Genomic DNA, 20,060 nt, shown 5'->3' on the forward strand with positions numbered 1-20,060 from the left:
CGCCGTTACCGTCGCCGCGTCGTCACCATCATGCTTTACCACTTGGTTGGCTCACCGCGTCTCTTTTGTTGCTTAGCAACTGCTACTAGCAAAATACAAGCATCCTGCTGCCATCTATCGTTATTTTGTTCTATTTGTAGCATTTCTGTAGAGTATCGAACACGATAGGCTTCCCTGAAGAAAATGACGTTACCATGGAACTCTACGGAAGGAGCCCAGTGCCCAGGACATTGCCATTTTGCTTGGGAAAGCCAACTATTCTCGATGCTGTACAAAGTTGTTTCTATAGTAACTAGAATCAAAACAACTATTACAAGTTCTTCAAATGTGACACTTGTATAGTGATTTAAATCACTCGTTTTTATCAAGTTTCAACCAACTCTATTTATTGGAACAAGAAATTTTAGATAAAATAATTACAATGCAAAGATCACAGACAGGTACAACTATGTCACAAAATAAAATTAATAAGTTTCATAAGATAGTATAAATTAAATTAGAATTTTATATTTCAGCAAGTAATCATCCTGCAACTCCAGGTCAAAATGTTCTTGCAAGACCACCGTCTGTGTCAATTTTACATAACCAAATGCCAACAGCTAATTCACGGTTAAATACGATCAGTTCGACTGGTTCTGGACATTTAAATGTAGGATTTCCAACAACTGGTTACATGAATATAAATGTTATGGAAAGACCGATCACTCAACATGGGGTAGCAGCTATTAGACCTGGTACTGGTAGGGGGATGACAAGGTACCTAAATTCAAAACTTGTAACTACATTATTACAAGTAACAGAAACAATAAAACCATTCTGATTTAAACTTTATATCCATAGGCAAATTCAGGACAAGAGATACTACATTGGAGTTATGCAGTTAAAAATAAGGGAATTAAATCAAGAAATTGCTGTCATTATGAAAGATATTGAAGATCAAAATAAGGAAAGAGCTACTTATATACATTATGATAAAAGGGCGAAAGATTTAGCAGCTGAATTAACAGCTTTACAAGGACAATTAGCGGATTATAATATCGTTGTCGATAAAATGACTTCCGATATTGGGAAGGAAATCATTGAACAAGAAACTGAAGAACTTGCGATGAAAAATGAACACAATCTATTAAAAATCGAAAATATGTATGAAGAAAGAAAACAATTACAAGACAAGCTGAATAAGATAGAAAAGCAATTAGAGAATGAGAAGAAGAGAACTGAGAGACTCGTAGAGAGTATGGATGACGATACGAGAGAAAAATATGACGAATTATTAAAAGAAAAAGCATATCTACAAGAGAAAGCAACTAAGATGCAACAAGAGCTAGATGAATTATACAAAGAACAACTTTATTTGGAAGAGGAAATAACGCTGTCTCCTTTGAAACAGGAAGCAGTTAAATTACATTTGAAAATTATTGAAGCAGAGGAAAAAAGGAATAAATTGCGGGAAGAAGAAAGGCATAGAATTTCACCAGAAGAAGAAAGAGAAAAATTGTTGCAAAAAATAAAGCAGGAAAATATGGACATCGCAGCAGCGGAGGCACAGTTAACCGAGAAAAAGAAACAAATGCAAGAAGTTGAACAAAAATTAGAACAATTGGAAACCGACATCGAGGATACTCAATCTGAAAAGCAAATCAAGTACAAAGAACTTCGTAAACGAGAGGAAATTATAGAACAGTTTATGACATCCTTCGAACAAAATAAACACGATGAAACAACTAAATTACAGAAATTAGAAAATACAATAATTGAGTATTTGGAAAATATTTCAAATATGACAAACATCAATATTAATTTTACAGGAAGTGATGAGATAGCAATTTTAAACAATTTACCTCCATTTAACGAACACGAGTATACTAACGGTGATCAAAGTTTTGAAAGATTGTCGAAAGACAATCTGAGGCTGCAACAGATTTTGAGTGAAATGGAAATGTTAGAAAGAAGACTTAAGGTCGAGTCCGATGATCTCAATGAAAGAATGAAAAAAGAAGAAAGTAAATTGATAACGTTAGAAGATTTAGATACCCTGAAAACTAAATTGGCAATAAAACAAGGGCAACTGACAACAGAATGTGAACAATTAAAACAACAGCAAGTAACACATGAACAAGAACTTGAAGAGATTCGGTCCGAATATAATGAAATTAAGCAACGATTAGAAAATAATAGTGTGTATAGTCAAATCAGTGTGCTAGAAAATACAATGGAAAATTTAATAGAAGAACATAAAAAAATTGAAAATTTTATTGAAAAACAAAAGGAACGTAGCGACTATGGACCAGTGAAAACAGATGCTTTTGATTCAATAAATAGTTATAATACTATGTTAAAGCAAAATTTAAAAGTTATTTATTAAGATAAAATTCTTATACGAAATTTGGTCTAGTATATCTTCTACATCAGCAGGCGGTATTGGTGCTTTATAGCGCTTCATTGCTGTTAAAAATGTAATAATTGTATTTATTTCATGTTCAGAGAGATCTAAAAGTTTTTTTAAAAATGTTGCAGTAAATCCATGACCATTATAATATGAGTTAAATAAGAAATTTATACAAGAATCAATATCTTTTGATTTTCTGTAATTAAGAATTAGAACATTTAACTTGTCTTGACAGTCCACTTTTTTCTTAAAATGACAACATATAGCTAAACTTTGGTCGTTCGGGTGTTGAAAATACAAAAAAAAGAAAAAATAGCTGATGACATTAATTTTTTGACATTAATTCGAGGTTATCTTTAAAAATACGTGAGTTGAAATTTTTTGCTCTTGCCGTGAATTGACAATGAAGTTGGAAGAACAGAATCTGAATTATTTTCCCTGTATATCAATAATTTTTCGAATATTATTGCATTTTTTCATGTTCTTAGTACATTTTTCCCGTAATTTATTGTTATATATCATGATAATTGATTTTCTCGTTTTTTACTATTACGCCGATATAGATACGAATTAAAATAACATTTCCTTCATTTATTCTGCTTTTATATCAATAATTTCTTAAATCCCGTCAATATCTTATATTTTTTCTACTTTGTTTCTTATATTTTGGTGTTTAAAGTTGAGAAAAGTAGTCTTGATTTTATTTCAATATGGCGTCGATAATTTTTAACGAACCTTTCCCTTAAGTTTAGTATTAAAGTTTCGAAGCACTTTGAAACTTCTATCGATGACTGTGATTGGTCGTCCCATGTTGGCGTCCTCTCATTTCGACCAATCAGACACGTCGTTGTGTGAGCGAGTGCGTCGATTTGTGGCGCAGTGCAGCATTCCTCTTCAAAGCTTCGTCTGCTTTCCACGCGTCTGCAACAGGTAAGATTAAATTTTCTTCAAACATTAAATTAAATTGTCTTTCGGGTGTTAAAAGTACAAAAAATAGAAAGAATAGCTGGAGACAAGTCTAGATTCCTGATTTTTGACATTAATTCGAGGTTATCTTTAAAAATACGTGAGTTGACATTTGTTGCTCTTGTTGTGAATTCACAATGGAATTGGAATAGCAGAATCTGATTTTATATCAGTTTATTTTCCAATTATTTTCCCTTTATATCAGTAATTTCTTGAACATTATTCAATGTTTTTCGTATTGTTTCACACAATTTGCTGTTTTTAATTTAATAACGTTTTTTCTTGAGCATCGTAATATTATTTCTGTTTAGACTTGTTCGTGTACTTCGTTAGGTATCGGCCGATAGCAGAATATACCGGACAATGCCGAGCGTTGCCGAAGTGCCGACCGGTCTACGATGGGAAGGAAGGTCTCGCCATTGCTCTCTCGAGCGTCGAAGGGACAAGACGTGTTGAGGTTGTGCTCCCGTATAAGCATTACAAAAGTACGCATAGTCTACTTATTTAAATAATTTGCATAAATGAAATTAGAAGAAAATAATTTTTTCCTAATTTTTTTTTCGATTCATCATTTTTTCTAAATGAATATTTATTTACCTTAAAAACACATACTTTACACTTACGATTAGAACTAGAGTTGGTCATTTATTAAAAAAATAATTTCCAATGAACTAAAGAAAATATTTGACGTCTTAAAAAGTGAATCACCGGAGAAATAATAATAGCATCGACCAGATAAAATATCATCTCATGTCTCATGATACAGTTCAGCACCGACACTCGTCGTTGGTAAACTCACTGATTCAGGTTCTGTTTCTTACTGCGGTCGCAATATATTCTAGAGGGCGTAAGAAAACGTCGAATTTTTTCGCCGCCGCAACCTCCCATAAGGATGGCAGTCTTTAACAGTATCTCGTCGGTGATATAGAATACATGTGTCATTTAGGTATCTGCGAAAGATAACGTAGTGTAGCATGCCGTTAGTTGGATGTAATAATTCAGGTGGCGCTTAAATCAGTTTCTGTTCAGCTTAATTTTCGATCAAACATGGCCTGTTTTACCGATGCGGAATTCGGAGTTCAGCCTCGACGCGTATATATACGACGTGATACGAGCGTATTCAACACACTCTCATACTCGGCTGTTCTCAGGACATCTCGAGAGTGTAAAGCGGGCTACATTTAGGAAAGATAGATAACTATTTTATTGAATACAGGAATTTCTCGTTATTTGCGGAGGTTAGGTTTTTGTTCGTGTAAAATACGTAAATAATATTTCGTTTTAGACAGTGCTATTTCAATTCATGAACAGAAAAATTTGATATATAAAACGCATGCATCACACACAAATCTTTAAATATATTTTAAAAACATACAAAATGTTATAAATATTAATGTAATGAATAAATATTTGAAATACACACATACACACACACACACACACACACAGTAAAAACCATAAGTTATGATAAAGATACGTGAAAGAGTACAAACGTATATGATAGCCTTATGAATTAAATATTATAAATTAAAGGTAATTTACTAGATACTAAACCTGCCTATTTTAATACGTATTGTGTTGTGATTCAAACATACGTACAGCGTTATATATCTCGCTATTGATATTATATGAATCAACGAGGATGGAATTTTCCATAAACACATACATATTTACATACGTATGTTTTCGTCCATACTGAGGCCATAATCTTAATTAATTATTCTGTTTTAAAACGTTATAGACTAGATTACTCACGGACTGAGATCGGTTACTCTACTAAGTTTACCAAGCTCTATGTACATTTTTTTTTTCCTTTTTTTCTCATATGGCTAGTTTAAACTGTTCGAGTTATTGTCCGTGGGTTCATTGACTAGATACCACTCTTAATAATATACTCTCTGTAGATAAGTTACTTCTATTAGATAATCTTATATATATATTTTTGACTAGAATTCATTACGTACGAATAAATTATTATTGAGATCAGAATTTTCTTTTTCCGACTTCGATCGGTATACTTGGACTTGATCTCCGTTAAAAGAAATTGTAGGTATCTTTAAACGCAGTCGGTAGGATCATCGTTCATTTGTACCATTGTAAGTTGGAACGAAATGCAGATTACATACAATACAAAATATTATTCTTAATCATTAAACACAGCCAGTTAATACTTTGTTATTTTGTACTCATTTTTTAATGTCCTACTGACTTGTTCGTTTTAAAACTAAATGACTAGCTGCCGCTAAGGACTTGTTAGCTGATTGACTAGTTCAGCGTGATAGATTATATGGACATGAAATAAAAAAATGTTTTATTTCTGTGAAAAATCATTTTGTAGCTAATTTATTTTATTTTGCCAAATTGTTAGTGGAAACTTGTTCTTTTATAAGATTATTTAAAATTTTTTTTTTGTTTTTAGAATTTTAGACCTCTTTTTATTTCACAATTCCATACAATCGTAATATAGATATTCAATTCACTGGCACGTTTCCCAAAATAAATAGAACGACTACATTTATACTATTACATTCCTAGCACACGGTGACTAGAATTACTGACCAGAAGTTATTATACTTACGTAAAACTACAATTTACAGTGTCATTTCATTGTCGTTGCTTTTATTACAAGACAACGACTTTCTTTACATTATGGCCGATGAATGTTATATACTTCTGTGGCTTAACTTTTGTATGGCATCTTATCCACGGACGACATCCATTTTACAATGTAAACAAATGACACGCAATTACATGGTAATTCGAAATAAAATTCAAAATTGCATTTGCTTGTGGCCTGCATATTCTACTGTGAATATGAAACGTTACTTAGGATACTTATCATTGAAGTGACTAGAAATATAGTTGACTAGAAAACGTTTGGCGCTAAAATTCAGAATTTAATTTAAATGAAAAAATTAAAAACCGGGGCTCAAATTTATGGCACCATTTGAACGACTAAATAATAGTGACTAGAATATAGTATTTTAATTTTTTTTTTTTTTTTGACTAGATTATGACTACATTTTTTCCTTTTCTGACTAGATTTTTTATTTTGATTATTTGCACTGAATATAAAATTCTTATCACTTTTTGACTAGATCGTCGTATTCTTTCATCTTAAAGTTATTTCTACCGCTAATTTTAATAATAAATAAATTAAGAAGAAAAATTAAGTTCAAACTTATAAGTACAGTTGTTGCTCAATGTTCGGAAATCTTCAAGAAACTTACCGATCTACTATAATAATAATTTATTACTTAACAGAATTCTAAATTCTTAAATTTATGATTAGTTAAGTTAATATTATCAAATATAACGCCAAGATCATATATTTACATTAGTATCGATAATTACGGATTTAAATTACTTGAGATCGTGATACGTTTTTCATTTTTCAGTTTTAGAACAGATTACGAATAGTAATAAATTGAAATTAATTACCATACCGATAGAACTTCAAGTAAAAGATGTTGTGTTTCGAGGTCATTCCAAATTGGGTCCACAGCACGTATCTCGATAATTCATAATTACGGTAGCTTCAGGTTGTAGTAATCCGCAACTCCGGCTAGTGGCAAACTTTGAAGAAAATTCCCATTCACCGGGCGGGTGACTTGAGTAGCGTTGTACTTTTGACATCAGTACTCTACATCTCTCTCTTTGTACAGATTAAATATATACAGTTTGTATGTATAAATTTATTTACATAAATCCTTGATAGCCGATGTTATTCATCGGAGAATAATTTTGCTTTCGTTGTCTTCTGAATTTCGACACCACTGATCATGTCAGATTGGATTCTAGAGGTAAACGTACATTGATCAGTGCTTCGATATCTTTACGATGATTTTGATGATTAAAACACTGTCGTCGGTGTAGTGATTTTCAGTAGTACTTACAGCGTTAGATGTCTGGTTACTTCTTAGCAGTTTCCACAAATGTTGCCTTGACGTCACTTGAAAATTTTGAAGAAATCTCTTGTTCCAGGATTTGTATCAGCTCGAAGCGTGTTCGGTTGTTGATTGTCATCGGTGATTTTAATTTAACGTGTCGAAGTCGGAATTCAAGCAAAGCAAAACAATTGTAGGCCCTCGGAGATTGAATCGGCTTTCGGGTAGAAGGAAAAGAGAAGAGAAAGGATGGTAAAGTGGAAAAGGAAATATAGAAAAACAAGAAGAGGGGAAAGTAAAAATGGAACGAGATTCTCCGAGGGCCACGCAAGCGCATACTTGCTCGCCTGCCTGCAGACTACCTGAAATTTTGTTCGATGCGCTCGAGGATGCATATTTCCCCCACTCTTTGTCCTTCTCCCTTCCACTGCGCGACAATTCTAGGTGTATAAGTTGGCACGTGCCCCACTTCCGCTTCATAGCCCGTTGCTTTTATCCCCCTCCATCCAGGCCTTTCCCCTCTTTGCCGGACTGCTTGTCACATCCTACAGAAACGCTTTCAGACAACATTCCGTTCAGGGATTCGCGCGGTGATTCCCCACCACCAGGCCAATTCCCAAGATTTTTGCTCCACTGAACGTGCGCTTGCGCGTGTGCCCATGTATCGCGCCATTAACCGTCATTGTGTTCCAAAGTAATGCGAAAGGATCTCTTCTTGGAGGTTCTTCTCTGCGTCTGCGTACACAGAATCCGTACAGGCTACCCACGTATGTTGTCTTCTCTGATTGACTGATTTCTTAACTTACAATTTTTCAATTGGAATCATAAACTGTAAAATACCTTGCGAAAAGAAAATACCGAAGGTCGTGATAATCATTATCGTAAGTGTCCGTGAATCGAATAGGGGTTTGACAATGCGAACGGTTCTTAAAACATCGCGAGACGACCGTGAATACCAATGCCATGCCCGCATTTCCAGAACACGTCGCGGTTTTCTATCATTAATTAAAATGTCTTTCGGCAGATGATGATGTAGGAACGAGTCACAGAGTTGTCGAATGAAAATAGACGAACAGATACAAAATTGTTAAATATAAAATAAACTGGGCCAAGTTAGCGATAATTTAGTTGCGTGTAAGTATTTTAGGGGTAGATATAGAAAATTACAGAGAAGAAATTTCTAGAACTTATTCATCACCCCCCACGTGTTTTCGATTCCTCTCCACTATTGAGGTTCCTGCCCTCTTGTAACCTAATCTCAAAACGAGTATCCTATACGATTTAATTAGCTAAGTATGCCTGCGGCGGGACATTATTACACCGCATTTTACTACCCACCAGGCAATAGATATTTTCATTCCCCTCTCCAGTATTCTCGTGCAACCCACGAAATAACCCACCCGAAAGGGTATCTAGTCGCATACGAACCCTCTGGTCACGCTAGCGTATGAAATAAACGTTATTGATACGATTACTTCTAATACAGTACGGAAGGTCGGCGATGCACAAGACTTAGACTTTCTTCCCTTCATCTCGAGTGGAACTTACATTTTTGGCCTTTAGTATGATAAATACATTTTCCTTGCATATCCGCGTTACCAGTAACGGAAATTTAACCGTCAGATGCGAAAATTGATTACTTACGATGTATCATCGAATAGATACGTAGGTGATACCTACGATTCGAATCAATTTCGTTTACTGAATGAGCCGATTTATGGAATTCGGAGGCAATTAAGTTCCAGGCGCTGCCCGACCAGTGGCACAATAGATTTATAGGGTTCGATTAAAATAGCAATGGTGGGCATAACAGTTGGGGAAGGCCGTTTTTTATCTCTATGACACGAGGATAAAAGAGAAAACGAGAAAGCAGATGTTTAAATGACTTGCGAAGTTATTTCTATAAATTATCTAGTAGAACTCTATTTGTGGTTACGAAATCGAACGACTATATCCGTTGAAGCTATAAGTTTCTTAAACAAAATGTTGAAAATTATTAAAGAAAACATGATACTAGATCGCACGCTACAATAGGTTCGTTAATGTAAGACTTCCAAGGAGTTACCAATAACATTTCCCACGAACAGGTGGTGTTCAGGGACAAAAAAGCACAGACGTGCACTCGGAAATGAAGTGGTCTTTTTGTTTGACGAATGGCCCTATCGTATCGCGAACACTATTGTTAAGCGTTGTTTCGGAACCCATGCAAATTACAATGGTGCCTCACCACAAGTGTCCTGGTTGTATGTAAATTGCTACCATCTCTGATGTACTCTTCTATTTTACTCATAGTTGTAATATTTCAAATGGAAAAATTCAGTCGGTCTGTCATCAAGATCGACGCCTTTCATGTTTTCCAAGTAAGCTACGCACCTGTTCTTGGGTTACATAATCTTACACAATGTTGAATAAAGTTAAATTAATACGTGTTCCTTGATTATTTTTATTAAGAATCATGTTGAGGTAACGTTCTCATACACCCTGTATGGTGGTTAATTAAACGTACAAATGATCGCAGGCAAATATGGCGCGAGTAGAGAAGAATAGAGAGTAGTGTCATTATTTTTTGCTAACGCTCAAAGTACTCGGGTGTGCTTCGTAACAATCCTATCACGTTTCATCCTTTATTATGTTGCAGTGTATTCATTCGATTCAATGACGCTTTTCACACGAGACACGATGGGACGAGCGTCATTATATGTACGAAGGAGACACGGAAGGGATCGGTGATCCAAAGGGCCCACCTGTTGCAATAGCTGCTCTAACAACTCGTTACGCTGATCAACACACCAATGCACAGTGAGTTGACTATACGACAAAAATAGAAATATTCAGTTTTCCCTTTGCACAGTAGGTGCTCGCTAATTCCCTGTTAGATATGTACTCCACCTACTCGCCTAGATAGCCAATGAAAGCAATGTCCATATGTATCCTTACCATGGGGGGTATCATAAACGCAGAAAATTACAATGCTTCGGTCTATAATTTTCTACGGGGCCAATTAAATACCCGTCAATAATGTAAGGTCTTTCCGTGGGAATTTTTCCGGTAAATATTTCACGTTAGGAAAGCGTCACATTTTGAAGAAAAATACTAGAAAGGCTAATAAAATGTCGAAACCGTTTAAGTTTTAAAATGTCACTTGGCATTTTTAAGTTCCGCTCAGTTGCTCTAGATTAATTTCTTTTTCGCGAGTACTAGTCGGTAATAAAACCAAACTGAAAATCTCTCGTGACGGATTAATATGAATTTTACCTGTGCTTCGGTCGAGCGTTGCATTATTATAAGCAATTAACGATAACTTCACGCCAAGTATAAAGTACCGTAAAAGTGACGGTGTTAGGTTAGGCGAGCATGCAATCTTTGGGTTAGTCGAGGCATAAGGCTGTATATGGTTCTGCATGGTTTGAGTAAAATTTTTTACAATCAGATTCGACGCTCCGATTAGGGGAACTTACATGGTGTCTGAAACGAAAAGTTACATGTTTTTCATCAAAATCGCTACCTTTTTCATTCGACCAAGTATAGAATGCATTGTAATGCTCAGTTGCAATTCGTCATGCTTCAAATTGAAGTCGATTAGCCCTTTACGATCCATTATTGCAGTTTCCAAAGTGTAGAAAAATAGCTACTTAAATATTCTGATGTCCGAATATTAATGCGGGTTATTGTAGCTAGTGCGAAAAACAGTGCCCTGGTAATCGCCAGGTAGAAAACTTTGGAAGTACTTAAGTACAGCATCGATCTTGTGGGAGAAAAAAAAGAAGGTGAACTTACGGTGACGATAAGAGAGAAGGGAAAATGATTCGTAACGATCCAAGGAACTCCACTGCAGCGACCCTATCGGAAACTGCAATTTTCTAGCATTTACTCGTGATACACGATGTACCATTTATCGTTTGGAACACGAAAATGTCTTACATGCGCTACTGGTTATATTGTATAGCAATGGGAGTGAATTTAACATTGGGGCACGATTTAACATTTTTTATACAGAGTGACAGGAAGGTGGTTGGACTGCTCTTAATTGAAACAGGCATCAATTTAAAAAGGAAACGTTTTTAGTCATTTTGGTCTTCTAATGACAACCAATCACGATTGTTGTACGTCTTCCATCGAGTATTCCCAGCTGTCCTGTTTCAGTTTTATGCTACTTTAGCTCAGAAAACTTCTTCAGGTTTCTTGTAAGGTTTCTCGTCATTTTCTTTTGCTACAATTTTCTAGACGCTATTCGTCGCTGACTAAAAATGTCAATTGTTGTAAACAATTTCTAACCACATTGTAATTGAATTAAAAATATCTTTAGAAAAGTGGTGGATAGTATGGTTTTGAAATATCTAATAAATTGTAAAATACCAACTTTCCCAGAGGAATTCAATCGAATGTAAATATGCTGGATGTTATATTCATCCAGGTTATTTAATTACCATACAATCAAGGGAGCCACAATTTTGGATTACGTTTGGATCAATGCAGAATAAGTCGGTGCAAGTTCTCACGAAGCAATCATCGTGGAGAGCCTTCGTGTTAAACGACAGTATACGTGCAAGTGAACCTAATAAGATCTCTATCGAGTGGCGGTCACGCCGGTAATTTTCATCTGAGACTTGTTTAATTGCACGACCGTACGTCGCCGTGAGCGGGCTGTATTAAGAACTAATCTACTGGATTGCTGGCTAAGATAATGTTTTACCTGGTGTGTACCGTTTACCTACAGGATGTTCCATGAAAGAGAAAAAGTTTTCTGTCACCTTCGTGTTATTCTAAAAATTTGAAATTTATCAAATTTTCTTTTGAAAAAAAGAATTTTGATATTCTCCTTTTCGTTAAAGTTTGTTACATTTTTATTCGTTCCACGATAAATAATCTTATTAAACATCTGAGAGTACAGCTACATACATTAAAGAGAACCAGATATCGTCGGAATAAGGTTCGAATCAGGTTTGCTGAAAAAAAAATTACTGCTCGTTAAGGACTTTTAACGAACTCAACATAGTGGTCAAAGTGTTCAAGCAAAACGCGATTTTCTCTCGTAGAGCTTACATGGTTTGCTTGTTCATTGCATGTCGCATGAAAATGAAGGCCTCCTTGCTGTGATAAAATCTTATTCAGCAGCGATAAATGATGTAGCGAGCAAGGAAAAAAGCGTGTATCAGTTGATACGGTGCACCTTGGAATTTTTGACACTCGTTCATGCGAAAGCTGCAGGAAAATTAAATTTCATTCGTAATGCTTGTTTGATTATTTCACTTTAATTGGTCATATTTTTAGCGAAAATTAAATGGTTCAATAATTTCAGAAAAGTATGGAAACTTGTGGAATGTTCTTATGTTCCATTTATCTGGTATGCTAAATTCTACGGAATTAATATTAAGGGTTCGAACAAAACGAAACGAAATTGGTGACCATAACCAGGGGTTGAAAAGGTTCTGAAAATAACTGTTAATAACAGTTATATAAAGGATCTAATTGAAACAGTTATATAAGGAATCTTCTAATGAAGATATATTCATATATGGATAACTGTTACATGTAACTGAAATTTCTGTCTACTGATCTTGATACTTGAAAATTACTACGTATTAAATTGCGGTTACGGTGGAAGCGTTTACTGATTAATAAATTCACGTGCAGGGTATCTCAAGTACCTGATATAACTATTGAACTGGAGATGATATCACTTATCATTCGAGTACAATTTTTTGCGCAATTCTTGCATTATCTTTCATTTGACCAGTCGTATTGGAAGTTAAATAGGCTATGTATAACACCGATACTGGTAATTTCTGGTTAATCGATAAAATGCGTATACGCAGTAAGACACGCCGCATCCTGACACGTGCCAACAGGGATCCCTTACGTGTTTCCTTCTTGCCAACCGCGCTGTACATAACCGGCTAAATATATTCGATACAAGGGAGCCCAGGTAGATATACATAATTTCGTACCAGATGCATCTTAAGGATATAATGTTACCCGGAGGATGTCGGGTTTCGATACTTTCCGCACGTGCCGTTGCTCTCATGACTTGCTGAAAAAAACCTTTAGGTAGCCATTGTTTTAGTAACGATACGAGTAATAGCAGTTGCTTCAAGATCCTGCTATAGTATACATTTTTTAAAATCGTTCAAGGAGAAAACAAATCATTATTCAAATTTCAAATTCTAAGTTGGTAGCACTTGTACATACGTTTACTGGTGGCAAAAGCAATCGATCAACAAACGTGCATTCTTCCCACGGTACATGATAAAAAGGGGGATGATAGTACACAATGCACGGTTTAACAGGGGGGTGGGGTGTACTTTCCTCGTACAGGTGGGACAAATGGATGAGTTTTACGGTTTTTTTTTTCACTCTGTAGCTATGGGAACTTGTTCCCTCTTGACACAAATAATATGAAGTTTAGTTATTCCGTGAAATTTTGAATTAGTTGTATTAAAATGAAATGTATTGGCCTTGCGTTAAATGGAGGGAATTATCGATAGCAGTCTGCTCCTCTCACACCACTATGAATCTATATGGATCAACCCTCCAATTAGTTTCCATGGAATCTTTCCTAATCTTTTGTCATTCCAATTTTTATCATCAATCTCTTGATCCTCTTTTAAAGAACAGAGGGAAAAGATAATGATCGAGAGAAGTATCGATGACGAATATCGTTCGCAGCATTCGTGTGGGTTCGAGAGCATGAGACACCGTAGAAAGTAGATAGGCAGGAGGCGTTCAGGAAGGAAGTGTCGGGGTCGCTCTTCCGGACAGCTGCTCTGGATATTGGCATACAGGTACTATGGTAAAGTAATCCACTATAGGACACCGTACAAGTGCCATTACTACTGGAGGGTGGGAGGGGTGATGGTACCAAGGGCTTCATTTAATACCTCGTGGTTCATAATTAGGATCTGGATAAATATTATATTTACTCGTTTCTTTTTGCCTTTTTCATTTCCTGACGCCGTTATTTTATTTGCTGTTTTGTTCGGTTAACAACTTTTCTGGCCTCGAACGTGGGATTTTTTTTTTCCTATGGTATTTCAACGTCCGTTATGTGACGTTATGTGTAAAGCAGGACAATCGTACTTTGTTCTAGAGTTTCAAAATTTCAAAACGAAATATGTAATAAAAATCAGAAACAATATACATATATATTATTAGTAAAGCTAAGGGAGCTAGTCTACCCCAGACAAAAATACTAGTTACGCCAATGGTGGTATCCCGGTACGATGTATTAATAATCCGCGATTAAAAGTTCATTTCAGTTGGAATTTTAATTACAATTAGGACAGGGCGGTCGCCACTTATCTAGTTAGAAATTAAAGCAAGGATCATATTGAAAGTAGGAGCCGAGGTTGCTTCGACTTTTCCTGGAACGGTCGATAAGGTTCTTAAATGAGTGCTTTAAGAGTTTTATGAGAATGATGTTGTCCTCGTGAATGCTTTCAATTTTCAAGCGAACAGACAATATGAGGAAGAAAAGGTAATTGTTAATGCTCCTCCGAAATAACTTGATGTTAATAACCGGTCATTTTACGACACGATTGCTCCTTTTGTTCCTTGACAGACAATTATGAAGATATTAACTCAGTCGACATTTTTCACGGTCTTTCCCTCCTAGCCGAAATATTTTTTTCATCTTGTACCTGCTGCGAATAAAATTCATTTCTCTCTTGTTACACTTTTCTTTCGTGTCAAGAACGGTACTTTAGAAGAATTGCAATTTACTTTTCATTTGCTATAACACGGTGGATAGAAAATCATTTTGACCTAGTTACAAAAATAAAATTAGAATATTAGAACTCTAGGATGATGAGGATGTTAGTTCACATTTTTTTGGAAGTCAGGCCCCTAGCTAGTTGTACATAATACAAGTACCCTTAAACACAGGTAGCCTCCATCTTTCATCTCTGGCATTCGAATAATATGCTCTATCAAAAACGTTATACCTAATAATACTTCTAACATTCTCCAAAACGATGCTGGTAGTAAAAGAGACTAAAAGATTCGTTGGAATTCGACAATCAAAAAAAAAATATATATATAAAGAATAATCTTACAATTCATCCACAGCCTTCTTGAGACGTCTATCTTAACCCGTATATTCATGATGTATCATGGAACGTCTGGCAATATGGGCACTTGGAAATCCCCCAAAAAACTTCGAGTCATCTTGAAAATATCCTCATTTTTACCCGTATGCGTTCAGGAGTATTTTAAGTGTACTCATTTAGAGGGAGACTAGGTGCGCAGGTCGATCGAATGCACTTCCTGAAAAGAAATGTCAGGGATGAGGATCGTATTTCTTGGATTCCCGCTGCGACCCATATTCTGCGGGCTATTCGGAATTACTCAGAAATACCTAGGACATTTATAATGCAATAAGAGATCGGTAGCTGGCTGGTGGCGTGATGTGTCTCGAAAGTTTTACTAATCGCCGGAATGGTATTTATTTTTCATGGGTTAGACGGGCTAACCCCTTAGAACCACGTACAGTCAGTTGTAGAACATGTGTAATTTTTTGGAATACATTTTTATTATTATGTATTTATTATATAAAATTTAAAAAAATTCAAGGGGCTCATACAATGATTAGTTTCTTTGTCGGTACCCTAAATGATGAACGAAATTCAAAGTACTGGTTTCGATGGCGTAATCGATTTTGCCTTTCGTAGATGCCTAATCTGCGATTAAGATCTCACAACACTGTAGGGTATACGTATCTTTCCCTTCCTGTCTCTCTTCTTCCCTTTACTGCTACCACTGGCCAAATACGCTCGGCATGTGGTCAATGATGGGACTTCTAATGTTCCCGTTGTTCACATTCTATGTGTTCCGTAGCCGTATTTATCGAGGGATGCTGGTGGACAGATGTGTAAGTGGGTACACCCCCCATAAAGGGAACTCCCAGTGATCTCCCATGACTTCAGATACGCTGTATTCCGATCCGCATGATTTTATTAATCGAATAAAGATTAACACCAGATTTTTTTCTGTTAAATAGTTTTAGTATATTAAAACTATTAATTAAAAAAGTTGTGCTAGAACCCATACAAGGTAACTTGTACATAAAGTGTTAAAAAAATAGATAAGGCATCATTTAAATAATATTTCAAAATTATAGTTTCCAAGTCATATATTGATGATTTGATGAACTACGACTGGTATTTATCAACCTTTGACTCTGCATTTCAATTTCCGCTCCTTTCGTTCCACCCCAACCGTTTCCCTACACTGAAATCTAGGGTGCACTAGATCACGTTGGCATTGCGATTCCCTAACCGCTATGCGTGCACATCCATTACGCTCGAGCGTGCACTATCCACTCGATTGGTGCCATTATGCCATCGAAATCCTCGAAGAAAAAGATGCGCATATACGTGTTAAATATGTCGTGCTATTGTTATTCATCATGCGTGCTTGACACGTGGAAAGCTCACGCACAGATGCGTACGAATGATTCTATGCTAAATTAGTCTGAAAAGACTGGTATCTAACCGTGACGTTTATTACCCTTTGCCCTATTCTATCAGGAGCTTTAATCTCGTAATTTAGCATAAAATAAATGTTTTTTTAAACAGAGTTGCTATTGCTCAGTTCAATAAAACTGTTCGATCTGTATCCTATAGATGCTGAAACGGTTAACGAACTCGTTTAACATCGGAAACTTTTCGAGCTAAATTAACCGAGTTTCACCGGTAAATGCTGGCTAAATAAACGTTTCTAAACGGTGCGTCAGAATCTACCCGTGAAAATAAAATTGAATTTTCTTCCACGCGACGATCGGATCACAGCCACCAGCTTTGATTATGGTCGTTTCGACTGAAAGTTACGGGTAATCAAACGACTTTTCTTTTTCGATCGACGAACATCAAACACAATTATCGGGACATCAAACATGATCGCTTGCCGAATCCTGGTTTGCAGAGGGTGGCATGTGACAACAGATAAGATACAGTGTCCTGTGTACTCACGATTCCTGATATTTCTTTTTACAATTGATAATCTCTTTAGTCACTCTGTTTACTTCCATTTATTTTACATCTACTATTTTAGTTTTTTCAATAAACAAATTGAAATGGTAGAGGGTGCTGGAGAAACGTGAGAAAGCTTTACGACTTATGTCGAATCGGTTCGCGGCAAGGGGGCACGTGCCATGCCACCTGATCTTATCTATGAAAATACATGAAAATAAGTTACGCGTGGTACACCATATAAGGTATTAACCAATAGGCTTCACGCACTGTTGAAAAAAAAGAACAGTATCTACTGATGGGACACGCGTCCAAGTATCTGAATAAGCAGGATATACCTGGTATCACTGGATAACAATTATCTTAAAAACCATACTACGTTTTAAACTATCTCTATAGTGTTTAATGGCATTACTTTTCAAGTTTTACATATCATTAATGGCCTCCTCTATCAACCAATCGTTCTCCAGAGAAATCTCGTCTCTTTCACGGTTAGGTGTGCCAAAACAAATCCGCTCCGAACGATTCACGCATTTCTATCCAGCGACCAAACGCGTGCTCGTTAAGTTCATGTATACCGGTGCTGTCGTGTGTGAAAATGCACACGTGCCATTGCAGCCCGTGCACGAGCAGCCCGGTGATAGAGAAAAGACCATGCTAGTACAGCCATGGGTCACACGTGTGTGCGTACGTATAAAGCGTCCAGGGCACCCCATACATACATGTACGTCCGAGCCCGGTGTACCTAAAGTTTCGAAGGGTGCACGACCCCCTCGTGTACACACATGCAGATAGGGCCAGGTGGTATGACGTGGCTCTCTTATGGAGGCGCTTATGGGGGTTCTTCTACAGGCAGCTGCAACTTGATTCCGACAATGCACCGGCACAAAAAAGCACGGAGGAAAGACCACCGTGGCTTCATGGCGTGCCCGGCACCGCGATTAGGGAAGGACAGAGGTGTACCCCATTGGCTTAGCAACATTCAAACTTTTAGATTTTTCGCAAACCTTTGCCAACCTTGCGAATCTAGTTTTATACTTTGCAAAATCTCGTTTATATTTCAATATGGCTTAGCGATGATTGTTCTCTCTTTAGAACCCCCAAGGCAGTTGTACTTTTAACATTAAGTTATAGTGTGGATCATGAAAGAAGATGATAGAAGACAGTTTGTTATAGATAGTATCCGTCTGTGCAATCTTTGGGATTTCTTATTTAAGGAATTAATAAAATAAGTTTTTTGAAAGATTCGGTGCCTGCGCCAGTGGCACACCCAAAGACGTCACGTGCACCTTGGCAGGGTGTCTCAAAGACGCGTGTGTTCATAAGAACCGTGACGTCATCGCAGAAACGTCAGAAGGAAACAGGTTGTATTGGAATTATGCTTGTGGAACGACTTAAGGTGCGCCTGCGGTGGGGTCCATTCACTAAGATATATCTTTTAGTCGCGTGCCACCTAACAACAGGCGTCTTTGAAGAGGGTCACAAAGACGTTCACCTTACACCGGGGTCCCATTCGCTGTAGAATTCTTTTTTTTTGCATGTTTTTTCCTTGCAACAAAGACTATTTATTTTCTCTTCATAGCGCTCATATGGCGATACGATGACGGATCGAACAAATCATTGTTTCGCTACGAGTTATTAAGTAACCCCAGTTAATTACATCGATATGGTGTAATTACACTGATGTACCAATATAAGTAGGCACCAAACGTTCCATGTTTTCCTTTCATAACTCATTCAATCACAGCCAATCCCTCCCTCGAAAGAGCAAATATTGACAAATTTGCGTAGGAAATATTATTCACCATCTATTTTTAAGCGTCACAACTGCAGGCCATGTTGCTAACCGTTCAACGAAAAACTTTCCAATTTCTTTAATTATACTCGACTGCTTCCATAGATCGTTGCAATAAAGTTCTGTCTTTTTAATTAACAGGCACGTGTTCGCTTTTAAGGGAGAGTACTGTATCTGTCGCATCGTGCGCCCATCTGGCTCACTGTGTTTATAAACGTGCGTGGCATTACGATGCTTAGCTATTAATTAATTGGATCCGTATTTAGTATACGGATGATAATGTATCTGAGTGTGACCATCGCTGTTCGTGTTCCATATGCAACACGTACAGTCGGTCGCAGTAAAAATCATGCAGTGTGCATGCATGCAAAGGAGGGGGTTCGATATTTCGGAAATTCGAAAAAATTTATAACTTGGCTGAAATGTAACGCGATAATGCTTCGAATGTCGTTTGTAATTTTGAAGCATGTAATTGGTCGCAATTTGCCATGTGGAAGGGCTCGACCCTCGGTTCAAGAACATTTTTCTCAATCTCTCCCTTGAAAGGCACAGGTTTGCTGCTGGTATATAGGTTTAAGAATGCTCGGTCTATTCGCACCCCTGAATTCTTTAGCCACTTCTCACTCTTACGGACACCATACGCGTTGGACTTGTCCCGAATAGGAAAGTCATTTCCTGTATTTCAGATTTTTCGTAATGCTTCCTAGCACGTGGCTAATTTTTAAAATATATCTAATTACCGAATCGTTAGGATAATTTTTATTTAGTGTACGATAGGCTCGTTAAGTTCATTAAAAATGAAATTGGATTTAACCAAATTAATTTTTAACCATAAACGCAAGAATAAATTCTCTAGTTCCGAACAGATTTAGCGTCGATGTTTGAGATCAATGAATAGGGTTCCTATTCGCGAGAAAGGAATTGGCTCGTGCAGACCTCCTCCGGAGTGGTGGCACACGCCACTTGGGGCTACAGGAATGCATCCCGTCCGTGCTAGACGCGTGCTGTCTAGGATGCAAACAATGGCGAAAATCATGCATTGTGGCGGCTCGCATTGT

At 36.7% G+C, this 20,060-nt stretch overlaps 1 protein-coding gene and 1 long non-coding RNA gene across 2 annotated transcripts; one reads left to right on the plus strand and one right to left on the minus strand.

The window, feature by feature from the left end:
• Nucleotides 1-53: 53 nt before the first annotated feature.
• LOC114876368 (intraflagellar transport protein 74 homolog) lies at nt 54-2,372 on the plus strand. Its single transcript, XM_029187762.2, has 3 exons — nt 54-440; nt 516-756; nt 841-2,372. The coding sequence occupies exons 1-3, from the start codon at nt 422-424 to the stop codon at nt 2,363-2,365; spliced, it is 1,785 nt and encodes a 594-aa protein (XP_029043595.2). The 5' UTR covers nt 54-421; the 3' UTR covers nt 2,366-2,372.
• LOC114876374 lies at nt 2,336-7,587 on the minus strand. Its single transcript, XR_003789379.2, has 3 exons — nt 7,252-7,587; nt 6,802-7,152; nt 2,336-3,310 (listed from the first exon to the last, which is right to left on the minus strand). It is a non-coding gene; the product is annotated as an uncharacterized LOC114876374 (long non-coding RNA).
• Nucleotides 7,588-20,060: the final 12,473 nt, after the last annotated feature.

The sequence above is a fragment of the Osmia bicornis genome, chromosome 1, assembly GCF_907164935.1.
Source record: "Osmia bicornis bicornis chromosome 1, iOsmBic2.1, whole genome shotgun sequence".
Lineage (NCBI taxonomy): Eukaryota > Metazoa > Arthropoda > Insecta > Hymenoptera > Megachilidae > Osmia > Osmia bicornis.

What these genes read in the sequence shown, in the direction of transcription:
- LOC114876368 (XM_029187762.2), top strand. An exon ending in ACTGGTAGGGGGATGACAAG is followed by an intron (nt 757 to 840) that starts GTACCTAAATTC and finishes TTATATCCATAG; the next exon opens with GCAAATTCAGGACAAGAGAT.